This window comes from Balaenoptera ricei, chromosome 7 (assembly GCF_028023285.1).
Source record: "Balaenoptera ricei isolate mBalRic1 chromosome 7, mBalRic1.hap2, whole genome shotgun sequence".
NCBI lineage: Eukaryota > Metazoa > Chordata > Mammalia > Artiodactyla > Balaenopteridae > Balaenoptera > Balaenoptera ricei.
In genome coordinates this window covers 51529636-51550572 of record NC_082645.1, presented here as the reverse complement: position 1 = coordinate 51550572, position 20937 = coordinate 51529636, and the positions used below count along the sequence as shown (strand labels likewise).

Here is a 20937-nt window from a genome sequence, read left to right as displayed (position 1 = left end):
TTACCATAGTCCTCATAGCACCTATCCTCACCTGGCACACTGTATATTTTCTAGTTATTATTTATTTTCTGTCTTCCCACTCGCATTAGAATGTCAGACCCATAAAAGTAGGAACTTTGTTTAGTTTTATAAACTGCCCCTACAGTAACACTGGTCACATAGTAGGTTCTTTTTTTTTTTTAAAGATTTACTTTATTTTTTGGCTGCTTTGGGTCTTCGTTGCTGTGCGCGGGCTTTCTCTAGTTGCGGTGAGTGGGGGCTGCTCTTCGTTGCAGTGCAAGGGCTTCTCATTGCGGTGGCTTCTCTTGTTGTGGAGCACGGGCTCTAGGCGCACAGGCTTCAGTAGTTGTGGCACGCAGGCTCAGTAGTTGTGGCTCGTGGGCTCTAGAGCACAGGCTCAGTAGTTGTGGCACACGGGCTTAGTTGCTCCACGGCATGTGGGATCTTCCCGGACCAGGGCTCAAACCCCTGCCCCCTGCATTGGCAGGCGGATTCTTAAGCGCCACCAGGGAAGCCCCACATAGTAGGTTCTTAATAACAATTTTTTAAGTGATTGAATGAATGAATGAATGATATAATCTAAATACCAAACATTTAAACTTCCACTTTTGACCCTCTTTCACCAGGACAGCAATTCTGTGGCATTAAGAAGATGTCATTATTTCCCCATATTTAATCAGCAACCCCTTTTTATTCCCCAATGTTTGAAACTAAAGGACGGACGGATGAGTAACAGGGGACTGAATGTTTTTTGGTTTGTTTGTTTGTTTGTTTTTGCTTTAACATACTGAATAAAACCTGCCAGCACCTGAGGGGGTGAGGGGGAGTTTAATAGCCCTAACAGATATCTTTGTAGACACATAACTAAAATTGATAATTTGAATACTTCTGTAGAAATGTCTAATGTGGTTATCTTCTACCTACAAGATAAACTCTCCAAAGTAAATAAAGATATGGTAATATTTTATGAAGAGACAGCAAAGAATAGCATAAATCAGGCTCACCTGCAAGGCCAAGGTTCTATTTCATTTCAACAACTTTCACTGTGTGTTTGACATTAAGCCAGCTGCTGGGTCAAGGCAAATACAATTCCCATTCAGGGGGAAAATCAGCAAGGGCCTACTATTTGTAGAGTATTGTACTGGTCCTGTGTAAATATGTCCTTTCTTCAAGCAGCTTACAATCCTTGGGGAAGAAAAAAGGCTTAGCTACATAATATAATTAGCAAATAATATAAGACGACAGCTATAATGTACTCAATTGGGTATTTTCTATGCCTCCGGTAAATACAAAGATTCTGTGTTTCACTTATCCAGTCCAAAACTCCACCAAGCTTCCCCGGCCTATCCAAACTTCATTGAATGTGCATTGCTAGCAGATTCCTTTTCCTAAATATATCTTTTTGATAGCCTAAATGACCCTTCCTCCTCCATATAATTCTGGACCATGAGGTTCTCATTATGAAGCAGATAAACTACCACCCACAGTCATCCAGGGCTGCAGAACACCTGCATGAGTAGCAACGTGAAGGACTCACATTTATGTGGCTTCTGTACTGAACCAAAGCTGCCACTTTTCAGTGTGGGTGTCTTTTCTTTTCCCTCATGACATAGACAAATGTTGATGTTTACTACAAGTTGGTACATTAGTTGCTAATTAAGTTCCTAGCTGCTTCAGCCAAAACTTGCTGTATTGAATCCAAGAAAAGAATGGCAGCTACATCAAAAATAAGTTGTTGGGGATTTTGTTTTGTTTTATTAAAGGAAAGTTGTATATTAAAGAATATGGGGAACTTACATACTGGGAGATGGGAGACCTTCCGTCTTGGCTTCCTCCTAAGCTGAGTTGGTGGTTCAAGTCCTTCAGCGTCTGTCACCAGGCCTTGGTCAAAGCCAAATAAATACTACTATCTATGCATGAGGCAATAAAGTTAATCGTTTATCATTACTTGCTCTTTTTGCATACCCACCCACAAATTCCCAAAGAGTTACTTCTTGGGGACCCACAGAAGGGCAGGTTTGTTCTGGAAAGGGTACAGAGGTCACGTCATCCTGGGGTTCTGGGCTTAACACACCTCTGAAAAGATGTCTTCTTAGCTTCGTCTCTCTGCCTGTCCCCTGTCATTTTACCACTCAGGCGCGGCCAGGGGCTGCCTGCATTCAGCAGCCAACGCTAACACCTTGCTGTTGACATCAGGGTCTCTGGCAGTTTCTCTTTCCCTCTGGGCTGGGAAGCCCCCAGTCACGCGCTTTCACCCCCTCCACATCTTCGCTGACAAGGGGTGATGCGAGACGGCCCCGGGAAAGAAGTCTGAATTTTAAGGGCGAACCCTGGCAAGGTAGACGAAATACCCGCTGGCATTGCTGGAGCGCTGCTGTCTTACTCGCTGGAAGAGAGAATTCCCTTTCCTTTTCTTTTTTCCCCGCAGGGCCCGTGACCGAAGGACTGTGCGTACCGGAACCGACCAAAGGGTGGCTCCTCCCAGTCCAAACACACCCCGCCCGGCGGATTACATGCGGAAAGTCCTGAAGAAGAGAATCGAAACAGAAACCGAAGTCAGGCAAACTATATAACTGCCTGGCGGAAAGCTGGCCCCGAAGCTTCCACCCCAGTGAGCAGACGAGGCGCACCGGTCCCCGGCCCCGGCGAGCGCCCGCCGCCGCCGCGTCCTGCCCACCTGCCCACCTGCCCAGGTGCGACCGCGCCCTCGCGCGCCCTCCTGGGCGTCGTGCAGGCAACCCCGTCGTTGTCAGGAGCATCGCTGCAGACCCTGCCGCTCCAAAGCAGCGGGACACACATCTCATCCGCTGAGCTGAGAACAGCAACTTGTCCGTCTATTGGGGAGAATCTTCTCCCGCCTCTGAGAAGGAAAGATGTCGTCGGATGGGTGTTCCGCAGACAAGAATTTCTGCTATCTCATTTCGTGTTTCAGGGCCCGAGTGAAAATGTACATCCAGGTAGAGCCAGTATTGGACTACCTGACCTTTCTACCTGCAGAGGTGAAAGAGCAGATTCAGAGGACGGCCGCCACCACTGGGAACATGCAGGCAGCTGATCTGCTTCTGGACACCTTGGAGAAGGGGGTCTGGCCCCTCGGCTGGGCTAGGATGTTTGTGGACGCCCTCAGGCTAGCAGGCAACCCCTTAGCCGCCCGGTACGTGAACCCTGATCTCACCGACTTGCCCTCTCCATCCTTTGAGAATGCTCACGATGAGTGTCTCCAGTTGCTGAACCTCCTTCAGCCCACACTGGTGGACAAGCTTCTGGTTACAGATGTCTTGGATACATGTGTGGAGGAGGAGCTGCTGACAGTTGAAGACAGAAATCGGGTAGGTGTCAGTTCAAATGGAGCTGGACTTTTAGGCAGATACAGGTATTGCAACTCTGGGTTGTTCCTCCATTTGCCCCATTCCAGATGTTCTTTGATATCTTTCGGTAAATTTGGATCCCTCCTTGAGAAGAGAATATCTAGGCTTTTAAAAACATAATTTTGAAAATGGCTATTTTTCTAATTCTTTCACTGAAATAAACTAAAGAGGAGTTAACTCTAGAATAATAATGTATGCTAATAGACAACATTTATTAAACACTTACTGTGTGCAATTAGTATCATTTGCAAAAGGTATTATCAGAGTTCATGCTCGCAATAATCTATTGAGGATTTTTATGTTATTAACTGTGCCGTTTTACAGATGAGAAAACCGAGGCAGTTTAAATAACTTGCCCAAGTTCTCCCAGGAAGACATTAACAGAGCAAGGGATTTAGTTCCTGATGGTGTGAAATTTTATGTCTTATTTTATAAAGTTCCATAGAACAGGGATCAGCAAACCATGACCCATGGGCTAAATCCAGCCCGAAAGCTCAGAATGGTGTTTAAATTTTCAGTTCATAAAGAAAGTTTTATTGGAACCCAGCCATGTTCATTCATTTACATGCTATGATTGCTCTTGTGCTTTAGGAGCATTTGGACAGAGATGTATAGCCCACAAAGCCTAAAATATTTATTATCTGGGCTTTAAACAAAAAATTTGCCAATTTCTGGCCTGTATTATGCACTATACCATTTAATTTTTGTCCAAATGGGGAAACTGCATAGTACACACACACAGACACACACACTTTTTTTTTTCTTTACTCAAAGTTTCAACTCTCTGGGAATCAAAAATTGGAGATAATTAACTGAAAAAATATGTTGCTAGTTGCAGTTTTCCATATTAATAAAAGAATAGTGGATTTTTTACGTGGCATTTTGACAGGATGAATTATACAGGTGACTTTACACTTAATGTTTTATTGTTCATTGTTTTTCAATGAGTGAGGATGTACTGTGGAGTATAGAAATGCTTACCTATTTAAATCTGACTTATTCAGGGTGTGCGTCAAAAGTCTTATTTTGAAAGGCATGTAGGCAAATAAACCCATTTTGGAGGTCAAAGTCTAACATGCTATGATTTTGGACACTTTCTTTCTCTCTTTCTTTTTAATTCATCAACTGTTTGTATCCTTGTTACAAAGTTTTGGGCATGGGACTCCTATCAGCCTATGATGTGACTTGGTCTTTAGTGACTAAAGTTAATACTCCTTTGTCCACTTGACAGCCATAGGGCCTGTCCAAAGACCTAAGCATGCATCTAATTTTGATGACTGGTTTTCCCAACTAGTAAATTACTTTACACTGTTGTCGGTAACGTTTATGTAGTTTTGTGTATTGAGAACCAGCTAGAACGCATTATAGTAGTCCAGCTGGATATGACAAATGTGTACATCACTGTGGCAGAAACTTAATTTGGAAGACAGTATGCAGCCTTCAAGCCAGCTGGAGATGGAAGATGGCATTTCCAGCCACAGTAGCTGTTAGGAAGTCCAGAAGCAACAGAGTCCAGTAACACCACAAAGCTGTTTATGTTTGGTGGGTACGATGTCCCGATTGCCAGCGAAACAGCACTTCTCCTTATTTACTCTAAATATGTCTGCCTATCAGCATCACTTTTGTCTTGCCTGGATTGAATTTCTGCCAGCTAGTTTTTATCCAAGTTCTTGATTCTGGCAAGCTTGGAGGCAGCTAGCAGGAATGCAAGGGATTTGACACAAAGAAGATATAGAGTAAAGGGACATTTGTGTAGTGGTAGCAGTTAAGGCCAAAGCAACCCAAATTCTCCCTCAGAGTCATATTTCAAAGGAGGCCCTGAAAGCTAGAGGAGCTATGTATCTGAGGCTTTCAAAGGAGCAATAGTGTCTGTGCGAAATTTTGGAATAGTTTTCGTACACCTCATTTTACAGGTACCATCAGTCTCAAAAGGAATCAATGGCGGATGATGGAAAGGCACCACTAGGTTTAGAAGAATCCACAGCATGTTGATACGGGGTCCTTGAGGAATGTTTATCGTATTACAGCAAAGTGTAGTGGGGAAACCATGGGAATTTGGAGTGGCAAGACCTGGATTTGAGATCTATCCCTGTTTCTTACCATCTGTGTTACTTTGGACCAAATTATTTGTTTCCTGATCCTAAGTGTACCCAGGAAAATGGACATAATAATAATTTCCTCTCTCATTCACAGTATTTTATTGAACATGAGTGAGAAGTAGTGTTTATGAAAAAGCTTTATAAATAAGAAAGAGCTGTTTGGTTATGATGATGACTTCTATTATTTATTTGGTCACATTTCCTTGTGAATTTAAAGTTTCAGGGATTTAGGTAAATACCCCATGTTGAAATTGAGATCTGCCTCCTAAAGTCCCTGGATTAAACTGTGATTTGAGGAAGAAACAATGTTTTTCATCTAAGGATGAAACCAGAACCCAGTTAGGACCAAGTATAATATTGGTGCTTAATAAGTTTTGATTGATTGGATTTATTTCCAAGGAATTGTCTGGAACAAGAAATGAAAACACTTGGAGTAATGAATTGCCTTGCCAGGCACTGGGGAATGGATGGGTGGTTGATGAATATAAGATCTCCACATCTGCTTTTTTGACACCTTAAAATAGCATTTAACTAAGAAATCAGAACTTCTAAAAAACATTTTATTTTAATGCTTCTCCTGTTTTCCAGTTGACACTTTCTACTTGGTCTTGGATTCTTACCTCCACCTCCCAATCCCTGCCCCTCTTACATAAGCACATCTAAAAAAATGATCCTAAATTTAGTTTTGTGACCAGTCGGTACCCAAAGAAATTTATTTAATTGACTGATTATTCATTCATTCGGTTTAAATTTATGGAGCGGCACCTTGCGCCAGACACCATGCTAGTGCTGAAATGATTGGAGAATAACACAAATACTGTCTGTGCTTTCATGGAGCTTACGATGCAGTGTTGATCAGTGTTCATTCTTCTAACAAATAATTAAAGAAGGTCTAGTATACGTGAGGCACTATTGCAAACACTGAGGACTCAGCAATAAATACAAGAATCACTTTATCGATCATTATAATAGAATGCTCCCTAACAGTAAGGGGGTGTCCCTGTACTGGCCTGCTTCTATTTAGGATGCTAAGTGACATCGTAGCACGTCCATGACTTAGACAGCCATGAACTGTGGATCATATAAACATTTCTATAGTGTCTTTTTAAAAAATTAATTAATTTATTTATTCATTTTTGGCTGCGTTGGGTCTTCGTTGCTGCGCGGGCTTTCTCTAGTTGCCGCGGGCGGGGCCTACTCTTCGTTGTGGTGCGCGGGCTTCTCACTGCAGTGGCTTCTCTTTTTGTCGCAGAGCAAGGGCTCTAGGTACGCCAGCTTCAGTAGTTGTGGCACGCGAGCTCAGTAGTTGTGGCTCATGGGCTCTAGAGCGCAGGCTCAGTAGTTGTGGCACACGGGCTTAGCTGCTCCGTGGCATGTGGGATCTTCCCGGACCAGGGCTCGAACCCGTGTCCCCTGCATTGGCAGGCGGATTCTTAACCACTGCGCCACCAGGGAAGCCCCTCCATAGTGTCTTAATATCAATTTGAACAGCTTAAGTAAGCTGCCTGTTTCAGCCCTGCCCAGTTCAAAGCATCAAACATCTATAGTCCTAGAAGACCCTCTGTACCTTTCATTTACACAGTAGAACCTCAGATAATATCACCAGTCCAGCTAGAAACCCTCCAGTTCCATCAACATGAAGTTGAGTATTAGAATTAATCTCCTTCTAGCTCATTGTAATGTCAGGTAAATTAGGATGGGTAAGAATTTTATTAGCAACAAAAAGTACAAATAAGAAATTAGTTATGTCATTGTGACAGTACATAGTCATTCAGAAAGACATTAACTTTTGGAGGGAACTTGTTCTTTAAAAATTCTTTATTTTTAATATAAGAGTTTTGCTTCTTGATTTACTGGTACTGCGGGTTGAGCTCTGCTATATTAAAAAGTCACCATTATATTTAAATAGCTATCTAAGGTTGTTCTGAGGGGGGAGAAAGCATTTTTATCTAACTTTACAATTGTGTTGGCAAGCCAGTGCTTAAACGAAATATCATTGGTTTCTCTACTGATTTCTGTTAGAAAAAACATACATCAAAGAATTCAGGACATGAAAGCATTGAACTGTATTACCCACAAATTCATATTTATTTTACACTCTATAAATTAGTTAACAATGTATCCATAGACATTTTTAACTTCATATTCAGAGAATACATTCGGTGGGGAAGGAACATGAGTGGGAATCATTATATGTCCTGTTTCAGGCTCAAGTCTAAATATTCATTTCTCAAGAATTTCAGTAATCAATTGTATATATTGGGATCTTATATATAGGAGAACAGATTAAGTAAAAAACATTGTGTGATTGCTTTAAAGGGAATTGATGTACTTTCTAGCACCCAAACTAGGAAGATTTCTTAAAAATTCAGAATCTTGATGACACTGCTAAAATTGCACAGGTATTATATGTAGTTCCACATTCAAATAATAAAAATACTTGCAGGAAATAATGGCATAATGATTCTCAAATACCTGAGCTCAGTAAGGACAAAACAAGCTTGACAAATACAATTCTACAGTAAAGATCGACTAACTGGTTAATAGTCAAAGAAAATTTAGTGGATATAATATGCTTAGGTTTTTAAGTATAAGTATTTATTACAGTGCTTCACTTGTTCATTTTAGAGAAATGCTTTCTGATTACTACTTCTGTGGAATGAGTTTAAAGCTGATAAAAGACTGAGATAATTAAAAATGGAAATGGTTGAGTTAAAATAAGGTGCTCAAACCAGTCTCATTTAGCATCTTTAGAGACTACTGCTTAAATTAGCAGATAATAATAGAGATGTTACAAACATCAGAGAAGACAAAGAATTTCCATTAGAAAATTAACGAAATTAGAGAAAAGTAGGAAATGAGCAAGAATCTGCTTAGAGATTCTGTGGGGGAGATGGACTGAAATCGACTAAATTTTATTAAGTCAAGTAGTCATTTTAACCACTTCTTGTCAGAAAATGAACTTAAAATTGGAGACAATTACCAGCTATAATTGTAGCTCAGTAAGGCAGTATTCAGCCTCTGGAGCCAATGCCTGGGATCTAATTCTACCTCTGCCATTTACTAGCTTTGTGGCCTTAGGGAGGTAACTGGACTTCTCTGAGCCTTGGATTTCTGATCTGTAAAATGGGTTAATATCGGTATCTTCTTCAGAGTTGTTGGGTTGATATATGCAAAACATTTATAATAACATAATTATCTATTAGCTAATGAAACGAACGTATCCTTTGGGTAGAAATCATGTGGTATAATCTTGTACTAAGTAGTGTCTGCTGGTGAAATGTTTGTAAAGATAGATGCTTTTCCCAGTCATCATAATAATAAGCACTGAATTTGTACCAGACATTGTTCCAAAAATGTGAATTCCTGAAATTAAATGGTTATTGGATATATTTATAGGACTAGAAAATACACAAATTCGTAGGAAACAATTATTCTAGCTGAATAGTCCATATTATACATGTAGAAGATGGGCAAATGTTGAGAAAGACCTTTGAGCGTATGTAAGTTAGTACTTCTTACCTAAGCTGCGGATTAGAATCAAGAGGTGCTTTTGAAAAAAATTTCTGGTTTCCCCCCATGGACAAATCAGAATCTCTGAGGGTAGATTTCAGACATCAGTATTTTCTAAAGCTCCTCAGGTGATTCTAACGTGCAGCTAGGATGGACAAACGCTGTAATTTCATTTCAGTTGCTTTATTTTACACATGTAGAAACTGAGGTCTGGAGAGGAAGTGGCTTGCCTAATGGCCCAGCAAGGTGATGGTGTCCTGCCTAATTTCTTTCTGGTCTAAATGTGATCTTTTCTCCAAATGTCTGGTGCTGTATTAAGAACTGGGGAGATGCACTGTAATAATGATTACACAAATGATTCACATTTAAAAAGATTTACTAGATTAAAGGAGAAATTAAATGAAGGTTAAAAATAGTAATGAATGGATACAGAAATGCTTCTGCCCAATACTTTAAAAAAGGAATATAGAAATAAGTTTGTCTTATAATATTAAGTAAATACAAATTTTAAAAAAAATGTATTATAGCAGTAATAAATCATACAAATATTAAAGAATATAAATCTCTGATAGTAATTACTTATTCCATAATGGTAATAGTGAAGAAAGAGAGATCGGATAAGAAATGTTTGATTTCCTATTTATAGACTCCATGAGTTGAACAGAAATAGCAAGCCCTAGATATACAGAAAGAAATTGATACAAATAGATATAACATGGCTAGGGATTAAAGACGCCTTCTTTTGCACCCCTTATTCAGAATGGCGGAGGTAAAACATCTGTTTCCTAAGTGTCAGCTTTGAATATCTCAATAGCTTAAAAAAATAGTGTATATTTAAAAGGGGGATTGGCCCAGGGATTTTTTTTCCCCCTAGAATCCAAAATTTCTGTAAGCGGTATTGCTGTTTTCTTTAGTATTTGAATATGAGCCTTTATACATATGCTTAATTGTTCAATTTTTCTAAAGGCTAGTTCCTGTTTAAATTTATTCATAAGATAGTTGGACTTCTTTAATTCTACTTTTCTCTTAAAACAGGTTTCTGCTGCAGAAAATAATGGAAATGAAGCAGGGGTAAGAGAGCTACTGAAAAGGATCGTGCAGAAAGAAAACTGGTTTTCTACGTTTCTGACTGTTCTGAGGCAAACAGGAAACGATGCGCTTGCCCAGGAGTTAACAGGCACCGATTACAATGAAAGCAATGAAGGTATTGCTCATTCTGCAAAGGAAGGGTTTGTGCGTTTCGCCTAGTGACTGAGAGTTTAATGAAGCCTGTAGACACAGTGCCAAATACTAGGGTATTTAGAATCAAAATTTCAAGCGATTTTGAGAGATACGTTTTCTTCTTTTTACAAATGAGGAAACTGCTGCTTGGGAAAAGATGAACCTTCCAAAGACCACAGCACTTAGCAAGGTGGGCTGGAATATTGGCAGCTGACTCCTTGTCCAACATATTTTCCATTTCCCATCTTATTGTGGAAACAAAGTGATTATCTGAGATTTTTATCAAGATAATTTTAACATTGCCTAGACAAATAAATTGGAAGAAAATATTTTAGTGGTTATTACAACTGCTGCATAGTCTTCTGGACATTTATATAAATTTTTAAGGAATTTATTAAACATTTGATAAAAGGTCTGTAATTGCTAACATATCACAGTGTTACTTTCTGTGAGTTTTTAAAAGTATTCAATTATAATAATAAAAATAACATTTTAGAGCCCTTTCACATATATCATTTGTAAATCTAATATAATCTGCCATCTTATTTTTCTTTACAGAGTATGTATCCTATGCTTTTAAAAATATCATATGTAAGACAAATTGAAGTTTAATTGGTAATGAATGATTACCAATTTATAATTGGTATAATTTATTCACAATTATATATAATTTAAATGATTATAATCATTTCAAGCTTACTTCACTTCTTTGATTCAGTCAGTCATTCAATCAACATGTAATGAGTACAAACAATGTGCCAGACACTGTTCTAGGTGCTGGGGATATGGATTTAAATGAGACATACAAAGTCCCCATTCCCATAAACCACACTTCCTAATGGAATAAGAAACACAGTGAACAATTTTCTAAGTTACTTATGCAAAAGAAAAACAGATAGTTACTAAATTATTAGAGTAAACAGCATATTATGATTTTATGCTGTATTATTTATGAAATAGCTTAATTTTGCTCAATGGTTAGAAATACACACAATATATATACACATATATATCTGTGTGTATATATATCTAGTGTATATATACACATACACACAACAGTGTGTACATATGTGTGTGTATATGTATATAGAGAGAGACAAACACAAACACACACAAATATTTTTACTATGAAATATTGAAAAGCCCAGAAGAATTACAAAATAGTATTAATGGACCTGTGTGTAAATGAATCACGGGGAGTGAAGTCTAATCCATGTTTAGGGAAGGTCTTCTTGCTTAAGCCCAAAGCAAATTCCTTATGGTGTCATATGTTTGAGATGGCCACAAAGTGAAAAGCTCAAGAGGCTCCCCTTCTTTTTGAGATTATCTAGGGATTTGAGGGGGATTTATTCAGCCAAATGTGGTTAATCCAGCTTTCAAAAGCCAAGCAGTAATTCCATGATCTGTCCACTAGCAGGTCCCCCAGTTTCTACTGTCATTGTTTCTATTTCCACAGCAAAGTGTAACTGTATTTAAAAAAAATCCCTCTCAATAGAAGCACCTTGATTTTGCTTCAGTTCTCTGGAGTGGGCTCAGTGGTGCCACTTGCTTGCAACATCAAGATTATAGGTTCTTTTGCATTTATATATTATGGCCCAGCTATTATTTCCACAATGTAACTCTAATGCCAGTTTGCTAATTCTAAAGGGACTTCAGGCCAAACTTACATACAATAATGGGGCCAAATTTCTCCTACATACCTCAAGGATGAGCTGGACCCCAGTGCAGATCACACCCTCTCATGATGAGTTCCCTTTCAAGATCTCGTGGGACCATTTCCATCCATGACAAACACTCTAGGACTTGAACTTCAAAGGGAAATGGCTACAGTCTCAATTTTTTTGTTCCCTGGGAAATTTTGGCCTCAGTGTATGGAGGGATATTAGAAAGAGCAGCCTTGCAGATCACAAAATACCTTGTTATATTCATCCCCCAAAGTAGAGGGTACTTACCCATTTTATGGTTGTGTACTAGTTGAGGAAAAAGTATAGAAGATCAACTCTAAGTGTCTTCTAGCTTCCCCTGACATAGGCAACATCCGGCCATATTTCTGTCTTTTTTTTGTTGGGGGGGAGCGGAGCAACAAGTTACATACAACATATTTCTTTCTAAGATATTTTTAAGTTCCACTTTACAAGGTGCCTTGTTGGAAGCTAATGTGATTTTTCAAATTCTAATGCTTTGAACGATAGCAATCCTAGGTAAAGTATATACACGTAATACCTGTATAATAACACACCTCATCACATACCTTATCTAATATTCACATGCCTTCCTCTTTACTTTCCTTATTATATGCCGTAACTTTGTATTATGATTAAGTCTTTACATGTCTGTTTCAGAATGGCCTGGGGACTAGTTTATCCAGACTCTCCTAGCCTGTGCACATAATATCAGCTGGCCAAGGCCAAACACTTTATAAAAGGGATAAAGACCTTCTGAAAAGAGAAAAGGGGCACCAATTATCCATCATTCTTTTCGCCCTCCCTGGTCCCCTGACAGGATCCTCTTACATTTGGGGCTTTTCCTTCTTTCAACCAAAGTGAGTGATGATGGATGTTGCCCCAGATATGTGGGCTCTTACAAAGACAGGGAGCCCAGTAGAAAGGGATTTCTAAGCTTCTTTTGAAGGTTGGATGGAAGATGCAATCCCCTTCTGGGACTCAGCAACCTTACACTCTCACTACCCCTACCAGCAGTCAGGGTGCTCCTGACCAACTCATTCCAAATAAGTAGGGCTTCCTTCGTGCTCCTGACCAACTCATTCCAATTAAGTAGGGCTTAGTTCTCATGTCCTTCCCTGAAAATCCAATCAGGGGAGTCAGGAATTTAAATATTGTTTGCTAAACTGTACATATTATTAAGGGAATCTAATCATTTTTCTAGCAGGTCTTGATGCCCAGAACAAAGTTAGCTGTCATTATTCAAAGTTAGCTGTGGTAGGAGCTGCTGTTGATGGAATCGAGCCCCCCTGCCACCAAATTCATATATAGAAGCCTTAACCCCCAATGTGACTGTGTCTGGAGCTAGGTCTTTAGGAGGTAATTAAGGTTAAGTGAGATCCAAAGGTTGGGTCCCAGTCTGATAGGACCGAGGCCTTATAAGAAGAGGAAGACAGATCTCTGTCTCTCTCTCTCTCCCCACCATGTGAGTACACAGTGAGAAGGTGACATTCTGCAACCTCAGGAACATGCTCTCACCAGACACCAACCTGCTGGCACATTGACAGTGGGCTTCCTGTTTCTAGAACTGTGAGAAAATACTTTTCTGTGACTTAAGTCACTCAGTCTATGGTACTTTATCATGTTGGCCCATGCTGACTAACACAGGAGCCTGGGCTCTGGATCCTGACACTTACTGAGTCCTGGCTCCTTCATGTCCCTGGATGTGTGACTTTCACCAGGTACTTGCCCTCTCTGTGCCTCAGTTTACTCCTCTGTGAAATGGTGATAATAATATTACTGATTACCCAGGATTATTTTGAGGATTAAAAGATTTAACATTTGTAAAGCACAAAATAAATTGACTATTATTATTATAAACCCCAAACATACTTAATATGTACCTACAAATATTATAAAATCATCTTGTCTAAAGACAAACTCCAAAGTCAGAACAGTTTTCTTCAGGAAATTCTCCATACACAGCACACATTTTCTCCTTATTCTTTAAGATGGGTTAATCGAAAATGATACTTTAAGAAATTTTCTTTATGGCATCAGTCTCTGACACATTGTACTTCAGAAGGGCAGAAACTCTTGCCTTTCTTTGTAACTTTCTTTCAAAAGTCCTTAAGAGAACACTCAATACATGTTGGCTGAAGGAAAATAAAAGGTCAGGTGGAAGAAATGGTGGGAAGGAGAAAGGAAGGATTCAGAATATTTCATTCAATTTCTAAAAAATCTCCAGAAATTCAGAATACATGAATGTAGGCTGACATTAAAGCATATGTACATCTCGTGTAGAACACGCAGTGAGAGAACAAAAAGGCTAGAGCACAAGCTGAAGAAAAACTACCACCAAATTTGCATTTTCATTAATGCAGCCTTACATGTGACTTTGTATCATTGAACAAGTGGCTTACTTCCTAAAGCTGATGGTCAGATAGGAAATCGTCACACTTATGATTAGCATAATACTTATTATATTGGCTTTTTAGATAAAATTTAGTCATCACAAAAGAATTACTACTGTGTTCATATTAGAAATAAAAATACTTTGTCACAACATAAAAACATGTTCCAAGCCTTACAAAATGTCAAAGTATTGTAGTATATTTAGGCAGATCTCTACTAGGGACCCCACTTGGTTTTCAAAATAAAAATAACAGCTCTTTATATTGTATAAAAACTTGCATTGCAATACAATTTACATTCTGTTTAGAATTTCAAAGTATTTAAGTATATTCAGGTTAATCTCTATTAGGAACCCCTATTCTGTTTTCAAAATAACAATGACAGTTATGTATACTGTATAAAAACTTGCATGGCACTATTGTTTACATTCTAATACTTTTATTCACAGAGTCTGAGAATTTATCACCAGAAGATGGTCCTGAAGTCAAAGAGCCCCTCCATTTAGTCACAGATCAGCCCAGTCTGGAGGTCTGGGACAGAGAGAATAATTCATCGGAACCATCTTTTGCAGATTCTTCTGTAGCTTCAGGTACTTGGGACACACACATACTTTTATATGCACTAATTAACTACTTCTGGAAAAATCAGTTGCTGCATTGATGACATTAGGATCTATTAAACAGAGGGAGAAATTTGGGGCTTTGGGGTTTTGTGAGTACTTGTGTTAAAATAATATTTCTGGAGGAGATTAAATGAAAATAATTTCTCTTTGTGTCTAAAAATGTTTTAAAACTAATGCAATATTAATATGTTATGAACATGAACACACTGGGTTCTAATTTTATTTTATAAGATATCCATGGTCCTTGTCATGTGATAAATATCATAAGCATGTCCTGCATTTCATGATTTTCGAAATACTTTCAAATACATGAATTAGTGGGGGGTTTTTTAAAAAGATTTATTTATTTATTTATCTATTTTGGCTGCACCGGGTCTTAGCTGCGGCACGTGGGATCTTCGTTACGGCATGTGAGATCTTTTAGTTGTGGCATGCGACTTCTTAGTTGTGGCATGTGGGCTTCTTAGTTGCAGCATGTGAACTCTTAGTTGCAGCATGCGGGATCTAGTTCCCCGACCAGAGATCGAACCCAGGTCCCTGCATTGGGAGCACGGAGTCTTACCCACTGGACCACCAGGGAAGTCCCCATGAATTAGTTTGACTCATCCAAATTTCTGAGAATTAAATGAGGCCATTACGTTTTCCCTTTTTGACAGACTGGCATGTCGCAGAGAGGTTCAACTGGGTTATAGAGACCAAAACCAAGGCTTTAGAAAAGAAGATGAATGGGTGCTAAACAGGAGTTGGTTTGAATTTCAGTAACTAATTGGTATGGGTACTAGATCCACCATGTCCACCGTTTTGATATGAAAGAGCCCTGGAAGAATCAAACTTATTTAATTATTTCCCCTCCCTAATTTGCTCATAATAGGAGAATCCTTCTCTCCTTCCCTCTGTCCCCCAAATGGCCACATTCATTTTTCACTAGAAATAGTCTGGTTGAAGTCTGGTGTGCTGGTAAATGTTTACCAAGTGACTCTCCGGGGAAAAGAAAAAAGCCCTGATTTGTAGCATATGCCAATCTTCATGGTGCAAATACTCCCACTAAGGCTACTTTCAAGTGCCCACATAATGTCACCGAACACTAAGTCAGGAATAGATGTGCAGTAGCACACCACTATTTGCCATTTCCATTATACAGAGACAATAGGCTGAAATAGCCTCAACATCATTGATGATTGTAAAATCTAGTAAAATGATTAGAAAATGATGAGTTTTAAGTATTCTTTACCTTTGTTTTAATATAATTTTTTTAGTAAGTCCATATAATTTAATTTTTAAAATTGCCTGCGTTTAACACTAACAACTGGCTCATGAAATTCTAGAAAATTTAACAATTGTTCTTGTGCGCCAGTATGAGCTGACTCCATCACACTATTACAAAGTATACTATTTTCGACTCAGAAAAGTAATATAGCCGCATTGCAGGAAATTTGGAAAACATAGAAACCTACAAAGAAAAAGTCACACACACTTTTACAGTAAGATATATTACTCTTCACATTTGGGTATCCCGTTTTTTTACATACCTGGATGTTTATATATAATGGCGTTTCTCCTGTATTCATTAGATATTCTTCTACAGCATGGTTTTTAACAATTGAATAATAATTCCATCCATTGGATGCTTTATGATTAATTACCCAACTGTTGAACATGTAGGATGTTTCCACATCTCTACATCATGAATAATGCTGCATAACTCTCTTCATATTTATGTCTGTTTAATTCTTTTTAAATTTATTTTTAATTTTTAAAATTTATTTTATTGAAGTATAGTTGATTTACAATGTTGTGTTAATTTCTGCTGTACAGCAATGTAATTCAGTTATATATATACATGTTTTTTCACATTCTTTTCTATTATGGTTTATAACAGGATATTGACTATAGTTCTTTGTGCTACACAGTAGGACCTTGTTGTTTATCCATCCTCTATATAATAGTTTGCATCTGCTAACCCCAAACTCCCAATCCATTCCTATCCCACCCAGTTTAATGCTTAAAAACATATTACATAATTGAAATTTCTGGATCAATGATTTCTACAGTTTTAAGACATTTGATACTTAATGTTATATTTCACTCCAGGAACTTGTACCAAATTACATGTGCTCTAACAGTATAGGAGAGTACTTACTGCCCTGAAGTCTATTCTATAAGAGTGGGTAATATTATTTTTAAACTTTGCCAATTTGGTATTTTACTACTTGAATTTGAATTTTTTTCTAATGAAAAATGTTTTTACAAGTTCATTCTTTTTGTTGTTGCTAATTGCCTATTTTTCTATTAGGGTATTTTATATTCTTCTTGCTGGTTTATGTGAATTAGCTAAATATGCAGGATAGCAATCTTTTGTCATAAAATAGTATCAAGATTTTTTATAGTTTGCCTGCTATTGCCTTGTTTAAGGTGTTTGTTTTTTTAGTGGAATACTTCTGAAGCTTTAATGTGCTTATGAGTCACCTGGAAGAGGAGGTCTTACTGATGTGCAGATTTTGATTCAGTAGGCTCTGTATGGAGCCTGAGATTCTGCCTTTCTCACTTGCTCCCAGGTGATGCTGCTGGTCTTGGACTACACTTTCAATAGCGAGGTTTACGGTACAGAATAGCAAAGCTTTTAAACCTGAATTCTAGAGGACCTTTTTTTTTTTTCTTTTCATTTGAGCAGCTGCGCTTTCTTTCAGAAATCATGATTGCGTAGGAATGCCAAAACTACTACCTGAATGTGGGTTTTTCACGTTTTAAAAAACTTCCTTGGTAGGCTACCTGACATCTCTGTGGGTTACTGGCTATTTTCTCAATTCGCACTAGAAAGAATTGAAGCCAGGACTGAGGCTGGGAATTGATCCTGCATCTCAAATGAAGGTTTTTCATCCGAGGTTGCCAACCTGATGCATCTTGTCAGCCTGTAGTTTATTTACCTGTGGAGCATTCTGAGTCTCAACAAGGACAAAATTAAAGACAAAACCTTTTTAAAAAAATCTGTTTTCTTACTATTTGATATAAAACTTAGAGCTGCATCAAGTGAAAAAAATCTGGATCTTAATAATGGCTTTAAGGGACAGAAAGGGGTTTGTTTTTCCCTCTTGGGGTCCCCTCCCTCCCTTCCTTTCATTTAACGAATCTTATTAAACTCCTATCGTGTGCCAGGCATGCACTGTTCAGCGTTCAGCACTGTAAATATTGGGGTGGAGTAAACCAGATGTGACTTCTGCTCCCAGGGAGCTTTCAAATGATGGGCACGTCAAACGGTAGTCACTATATAGCTGCACAGTAAGTGCTGTGAAAGAAAAGTACAGACTATTAAAATGTGTACTAGTCTCAGAACATGTGAGAGTACAACAAACTGTACAGTCATCTGAGGACTCCATCCAATGCACAGACTTTAACAGTCTTCTAGTCTGTAAGATTCTTGTGGTGCCTGGACGTCTCATGTGGATTTGGGAACAGGTTCGTCCAATGCATTCTGGTCCTTTCCAGAGCAGTAAGAAAGGGTAACTGATTTATGAAAAGGGAGCGCTTTTGCTTTAGGCCTTTGCCTCTGCTTCTGATAGATGTTGTGGATCATCCCAGGTATTCATTTCTTTTCTTGATGCTCTTCAGAACTAAGAATTGCCCATATAAATGACTTGTAAAGTATCATTAACCCAAAGAAGTTACTGTAGTTCTTTGGACTGAAGTTTTTGTTGCAAAATTAACTGTAGAAGGATTTTGCCTACGTTGGCATTCTTTTACAGGATTAACAATCAAAATAAATAAGACAATAGTCAATAATCTGTAATATTTATTCGCATAATTTTTTGTGTGTATCTTAATGATATTGACAATATATAATCTTTATTTTGAATTTCAGTACATTGGGTCAAGATTTCAAATACAGTTACCAAGGTAGCATTGAAAGAAACTTATTACTTAAGCTACACACATTCTATAAATATGAATGTTCATAGGCGAAAAAATGTGACTTGAATTATTTCTAATTTTAAATTAAGACTTCTCTAATTTTTATTTCCAAATCAGTTTCTAAAATATTGTTTTTCAGTGCATAATAGTCTTTGTGGATACAAATGTTAATTATTTATAGTTTTAATGCAAAGATTCTTTATATATTGTTTTTAGCCTTTTTTACTCCTTAACACACCTGACAGGTAAGACACACTAGTATTAGTAATAGTGGCCTACCCTGAAACCAATTCTAATCACTCCTTCAGTGATTAAATCAGTGATTTAATCACCAAATTTAATCTCTCCTTCAGTCTGGGGTGCTAGATGAGAATTCCCTAGTGGGCAGTTCTGGACAGGGATTTTGTCATGCCTCCACATCGGAGGCTGGCATTTCTTCTTCCTTTCTCCTTTCAACTTCTTCCCTTAAAAAGTGGTTAATAATTAAGGTATACCCCATTTTTTAAATTTGCTTTTTCCACACTAATACAACCATTTCTAAAGGATATTTGAATAGTTCTCAGACTATTCATAGAATTTTAATGCTGGATGTAATAATTCTGCTTTCTGAGGTCACTGGTCATTTTCTAACAAGAAATTATTGGAAAACTTTGGTGTTTCTCTAGACCACACTTCCCTAGAAAACATCAGAGGGGCACAATGCCCACATTCATTTTCTTCTATTAAAAATATTTTAATTATAGCAAATACACAGTTATCTGGTTTATGCTAATTCTAAAGGCTTACAGTAAAATTGGTTATGCAATCATTTTTAATTGTCTGCTACTGTTGCTTTGTTAAAACAAGTGAGTGGTTATTTTACATTGACCTTTTTAATATACTATTTTAGGAATTAATGACATATAAAATAAAAAATAAAGCAAATGAGGTTCAAAATGAAATAATAAAATTTACTGTATTTGGAATGAACTTACTTTTATGCAGAGTTCCACAGAAAATCCCCCAAATTTCTTTTATCATCCTTTGTTGATCTCCCTGTTATGAAACTAGAAAATGCAAGTACCGCAGGTTGGCCAGCAGAGGGCGCTTTGACATTTATAAAGAGAATGGAATGTCACTGTTCCAGGGTGGACGATTATAACGTACAGGGCGAGCGTGCCATGTGTGAATACACAGTGCGCATGACTGTGAGTGCATGTGTATATTTTGATTTATATATTCGTTCACGTGAAGATTTTAAAATTCCACCCAAGCTAATGAGCTTACCAACCTGCTTGTTTTCAGACTTTAGTACCTTCTTTTTCATATTCCCCCATATGTTCCACTCCTTAGGTTTATCCGGTGACATTATGCTTTGGAATATATTGTGGATATATTTTGCATAGATCATCTTCTGTAGGAGGGGTTTAAAAATTGACCTTTATAAAACAGCCTCCTTCTTTCTGGCCCAATCTGTTAGTGCACTTTTTTTGTTGTTGTTTTGTTTTCCCTTTTTATAGACCAAAGTCCAATCTTAGATTTGGTCTATAGTAATCTCTGTAAAAATGCCACAAAATTTATCCTTGCACTTGAGGACCAGAATAATGTTCTATAGTACTAACCTCTAGAAATTTAGAGATTTTTAGAATCTCTAGAAATACATACCACATAGACCTTGAGAGCTTAGTGGGAAAGATAATTGATGTAGCAGTCTGCAATAATACTGTGAGAGATCACCCATACTGTTACAGGATTGCTCTGAATTAAGATAGCTCTCCTTTACATCTATATTTTTTCTAAATTTAGTTACATTAATTATTGGGAAGTAGAGATACTACTAAGGCAATACAAAAGGCAAATATTATTGTGAGCTGAGAAAGAGAGAGAGAGAGGGAGAGAGAGGAAGAGATGCTGTTACAGATGCTGATATTGGTGTTTGTTAAAGGATAATATAGGTTTGTATTTTATATGAAACCCACCAAGAGCCATCTAGGTTAGTTATATGACCTCCAATTGCATAATAGTTCTAGGAGGGTGACTGTTCATATCTCAGGAGTGAGAATGTATTTTGATGGAGAGAAACCTCTTTACTGCCCAGCTAATACATGTTGGATTTATTTTCATGACATCTTTTTATGACTACAAGCCTAAAG

The 20937-nt window shown here is 37.9% G+C and overlaps 2 protein-coding genes across 4 annotated transcripts in view; one reads left to right on the top strand and one right to left on the bottom strand.

Moving 5' to 3' along the window:
* GCA (grancalcin) overlaps positions 1 to 2416 on the bottom strand; it is a 44799-nt gene extending 42383 nt beyond the window's left edge. The window contains exons 1-3 of one of the 3 annotated variants that reach the window (XM_059927174.1): positions 2352 to 2416; positions 1798 to 1881; positions 1005 to 1185 (exon numbers count right to left, since the gene is read on the bottom strand). The gene's annotated coding sequence lies outside the window, so the exon portion shown is untranslated. Of the gene's footprint in view, positions 1 to 1004; positions 1186 to 1797 lie in introns of all 3 variants that reach the window. The other 2 variants (XM_059927172.1, XM_059927173.1) reach the window with 2 other exon arrangements.
* Positions 2417 to 2566: 150 nt separating this feature from the next.
* IFIH1 (interferon induced with helicase C domain 1) overlaps positions 2567 to 20937 on the top strand; it is a 55871-nt gene continuing 37500 nt past the window's right edge. Inside the window, exons 1-3 of the mRNA XM_059927170.1 lie at positions 2567 to 3329; positions 10016 to 10184; positions 14726 to 14866. Coding sequence (XP_059783153.1) covers positions 2874 to 3329; positions 10016 to 10184; positions 14726 to 14866 — 766 coding nt within the window. The 5' untranslated portion in view covers positions 2567 to 2873. The remainder of the gene's footprint in view (positions 3330 to 10015; positions 10185 to 14725; positions 14867 to 20937) is intronic.